At 46.7% G+C, this 4,666-nt stretch overlaps 1 protein-coding gene across 1 annotated transcript; it reads left to right on the top strand.

The window, feature by feature from the left end:
* Positions 1-269: 269 nt before the first annotated feature.
* On the top strand, positions 270-4,160 carry LOC124704108 (BTB/POZ domain-containing protein At1g63850-like). Its single transcript, XM_047236350.1, has 2 exons — positions 270-1,415; positions 3,588-4,160. The coding sequence occupies exons 1-2, from the start codon at positions 282-284 to the stop codon at positions 3,864-3,866; spliced, it is 1,413 nt and encodes a 470-aa protein (XP_047092306.1). The 5' UTR covers positions 270-281; the 3' UTR covers positions 3,867-4,160.
* The last annotated feature ends 506 nt before the right edge of the window (positions 4,161-4,666 follow it).

Here is a 4,666-nt window from a genome sequence, read left to right as displayed (position 1 = left end):
CTAAAATATGTCTATATACATACATTCGGCGACAATTATTTTAAATTATGACCTTTTAACAAAATATGGTACTGTACACACTGAAAATTTCTTGCATCCACCAAAAGTGAGATTATACACGCATTACTGACGTGTGATTGTATAGATAGATAGATCCTCGTCCTAATCCATTCCCCTGCAAAAACAGGGCAGCCGACCGAGTAACCGACGCACTCCATCGCCCTCATCGAGCGGAAGGAACGGGAAACAATCCCCAATTCCCAAACACCGGCCCGCCGGCAATGTCCCTCCGCAAGCGCCAGCGCTCGGCGAGCAGCTCCCGCCTCGCCACCCTCTCCTCGCCGCCGTCGCCTCCCCGCGCCGCCTCCTCCTCCGCCTCCTCGCCCCTGCTCTCCTTCCCCAAAGCCGACCTCTTCCTCCGCCTCCACCTCGACCCCTCCCCCTCCCCCGACGACGACGACTGCCACCCCGCCCCCGCCCCGTTCCTCGACCTCCACGTCTCCTCCGCGTCCCTCAACCGCTCCCGCTACTTCGCCGCCCTCCTCTCCGACCGCTGGTGCCCTCCCCCATCCTCCTCCTCCTCCCCGGCCGGCCGCCTCTCCCTCGCGGTGCCCGTCTCCTCCCGCCCCTTCCACGCCCACGTCGAGGTCCTCCGCCTCCTCCACACGCTCGACTTCGCCGGCACCATCCGCGCCCCCGCCGACGCCCTCGACATCCTCCCCGTCGCGCTGCAGCTCCTCTTCGACGCCTGCGTCGAGGCCTGCATCCGCTTCCTCGAGGCCGTGCCGTGGTCCGAGGACGAGGAGGCGCGCGTCCTCGACATAGCGCCGCTCCTCCCCGCCGACGAGGCCGCCGACCTCCTCGCCAGGGTCTCCCTCCCCCCCGCCGCCGCCTCCGGCGCCGCCGCCGCCAGGTCCCCCTCCGAAGCCATGCTTCACGGCCTGATCCACTCCGCCATCCACGGCCACCCTGTCCCCGCCGCCACCAAGGCCTTCGTCGCCATGCTCCTCAAGGACTACCCGTCCCGCGACTGCGTGCACAAGGTGCTCGACGAGGCCTTCCTCTCCCGGCTCGACACCGTCAAGGAGCTCATGGGCAAGTACGCCAGCCCCGACTTCAGGATCGCCGTCGACAGCGACGAGCGCGAGGCCATACAGAAGCTCAACCTGCACTCCGCGGTCCTGAACGTCAAGCATCTGCTTTGGCTCATCGAGAGGATGGTGGATATGCGGGTGGCTGACAACGCGGTTAAGCTGTGGAGCGAGCAGGTTGCACTCGCTGCCGATTTGCAGAAGTTGCTCACTGATGCTGACATGTGGAGGAACATGGCCCCTGGGCTCCCGATGCTTGTCACCAGGTGCACGCTTAGGCTCGCCAATTCAGTTGTCACTGGGGAGACACTGGTTTCTCGCCAGGTAAGTCTGCAAGATGACACTCTTCATATTTCTGTAAGCATATTGTTAGTACTTGTTCTTTTGAAATATGCTATGCTGATAAGTGTCATAGGTCAGATGATGACTAGTTCTGAACTTCCAACATGATTTGCTTCTGGGGTAGGTATAGTCGTAGTTCTGTTTGCTTTGCTCCAATTGCCAGGGTAAATATTGATATATTTCTTAGTATGTTGTTATGTGATAGCAAATATTTAATACTAGCTTGTATGCGGGTATCATCCCATGCTATATTTGAATGACTTAACTCTTGTCTCGGCTTCTGCTATGATCTATGAATGGAATGCTTTCATCTGTAGACATTAACGGCTCCTGATGTTGGCATATTTTAATCTTTCACAAAAAAGCAAAATTTTACTCCATTGTTCATAGTCGAGGCATAGTTTTCATTGTGAATACTCCCACACAAGGGCCATAGCTTCAAATTTCCATACCCTCTTTGTGTTTTATGCTGGTTGCTTGTGACTATATTGTGTATTTATGTTGAGGTGCCATCTAGCACATGACAGAACCAGGAGAACTGGTTGATGTATTAATGATGTTGTGCTTTATTTACATTAAATGGTTGCACCAAATTGATCAATATGTTGTGAGCAGAATAGCAGATATGAGTAACAAGTTGAAGTTGTTGCTGTGTGTTCTATTTTGGATTTATGTACCATTGCGAAACTATGAATGGTGATGATTGCATTACTAAGTACGTATAGCAAATGGAAGCCCTACGATGACCTGGGAGTCTGCATGTGTTTTAGGGGGGAATTTCTAAGAACTTTGCTGATAAGGGGATGATTTGTAGATCTGTAAGCATCATTTGTGGTGGTAGAGAACTGGAGATGGTTAAGAGTTGAAAGAAAGGTATCATATTATAACGTAGGTGGAGTGTATTGAGTAGATAATTAGATATGCATAAACCCATTTTGAATACCGATAGAAAGCTTTTCATGAGGATGTAGCAAGATTTGGGTAATTCATGCCCATAGGTTAATTAGAAGTTACTTATATGCAGCTCAGTTGGATGTTACAATACTTACTAGCAAGGGTTGAAGCTGTCATTTTGTAAACCAGGTGGCTACGACGACTTTCTTTGCTTCTCCCTGTTTAGCTTTTATTTTAGGCTTTAGCTTAACGAGCCTGTACAACAGAATATTTTGTGGTCACAAACTTTCTTTAAGCCTGCCAGATCCATCTGTTATATGTACAGTCACGGGTTAGAGGGCTAGCCAAATCAAATAGTTGGATGGGATTTCTAGTAATTATCCTAGCAGATCTCGTAAAATGGCAAGAATCATGTTTTCATATCATATGAATTAATAGGCTCCCCCATTTGTGATATACTCAATTCACATGCTTATGGATTTGCTCCTGTTAGCATCAACATGCCTAGAGTTATGCATGCTTTCTCGTACTCATTTTCACATGCTATTTGGTGCCATTAGTCCAGACTGGCCTTTCCATCCTTTAGTTTAGACCTGTGTCAAAAGAAGTTAGTTTTATGGTAGGTCACAGTATTTAGTTTGCTGAATATGTTACTCTGTAGATTACTAATTACAGGTTAGATTCATTGAGTGCTCTGTTGGAAACGCTGTCTTAGGAAATAAAGTCTTTCTGATAACCCTCTAAAAAAGAAGTTTTTCTGATACTTTGCTTATCATAATAGTATGTGACTAAATAAGATAGTTGAAATGTCTCAAATTAACTCTCGGTTTGCTTTGTGTACAATGCTTGTGATATAACTCATTGTAGATAATCTGTCCTTAGTATTATCTGATCCAGTAGCCTGCTGCTTCTCCGTCAACTCACAAACTTGTATATTTTAAAGTGTCATGCAAGACCCTGCAATTATCTGGTTTTATTTTATCACGCACATGCTAGTATCCATTGCTTTTCATTCCTCCATCTGCTTTGGCCTTGATGACCACCCAATACGCCTGGGAGTGCAGCCTAAATTTGGGGGAATGAGTATTGCTTTGGAAGTTCTATTAGTTTGACGCATTTGTTTTCAACTGTACAAGTGATGTTTGGGATGAGCAGGTTTTAAAAATTCTTGTAGCTCTGTTCTCAGATTTTCTATAGAATCCCATCGATTTTGCATTAGCTCATGCTTGCATTATGTTGTTGAAATATTCTTCGTGTCAGGTGAGGATGAAGCTTGTCAGAAGTTGGCTTCCTGTTCTAAACGTCTGCAGGGACATCGCTCAACCCATGCACAGCGGATACAAGTCAACAAACTGCCAAGAGCTGGAGGAGACATTTCTTCAGATCATTTCTACGCTGCCTGTCCAGGACGCTCAGGAGCTTCTGCAACAATGCCTCGGCTTCTCTACTCGCAGCGTCGATGACTGCCAGCATTTGGTCGCTGCTTTCAAGACATGGTTCAGGCGTGCTGCCAGGGCTCCACAGGGTGGGGAAGACTGAGAGATGGAATTGCTGCTCATGTTTCGGCACAGCATCTGCTTCATTGTACATTGGAGGAACCTGTAATTATGTGTAGGCTTCCCTGAATAATTTTAATAATGTTTACTCTAGTGTAGCCTTTTTGTAAATATTTTGACTGAAGATATTTGACTGTGCATGAGCTATCCATCACCCATGGTCCGCAAGGTGGGGAAGACCGATATGGAGCTGCTGTTGAAGTTTCCAACAGGGTATGCTTCATTGTACATTCAAACATGTACTGTCAGATAACTGCGAGTGATTTGTACATTATTAGCCCTACTCTTTTCATGTGACACATGGTGGAAGACAGCGAGCAGACCAGATCTGTAACTTGTCTGGCTTGCGGTGTTCTACTATGTCATTATGTCATCGCATGGTACACGTGATAACTCTCAAACAAACTATGTCATTATGTCGTATCCTCAGCTCGGTTCCTCAGCTCCAGTGACCATTTCATATTTTTTAGAAAAAATTGAAAAAAAAAACTGCAAGTTTCTAAAAAATTATGGACATAGCCAATGTTGTATCCTACGAGCATGACACTAATGTCACAATTTGTACAAAGGTTGAGCCCCGCATGTGTAGACATCTATGGCAATAATTCGCAAAAAAAGGCATATATGGCAATAGTGCCATAAATTGTTACTCCTACAGAGTGGAGCTTGTCATGCAATGAATGATTGCGTAGTAATGTAGTACCTGCCTAAATCTCGACACCGCATCTCAAATAAAGGAGCAGATTCATATGAAATATCAGTTGACAAGCAATACATCAATAC

This window comes from Lolium rigidum, chromosome 3, assembly GCF_022539505.1.
Source record: "Lolium rigidum isolate FL_2022 chromosome 3, APGP_CSIRO_Lrig_0.1, whole genome shotgun sequence".
Taxonomy (NCBI): Eukaryota; Viridiplantae; Streptophyta; class Magnoliopsida; order Poales; family Poaceae; genus Lolium; species Lolium rigidum.
This window is presented reverse-complemented; position numbering and strand designations above follow the sequence as displayed.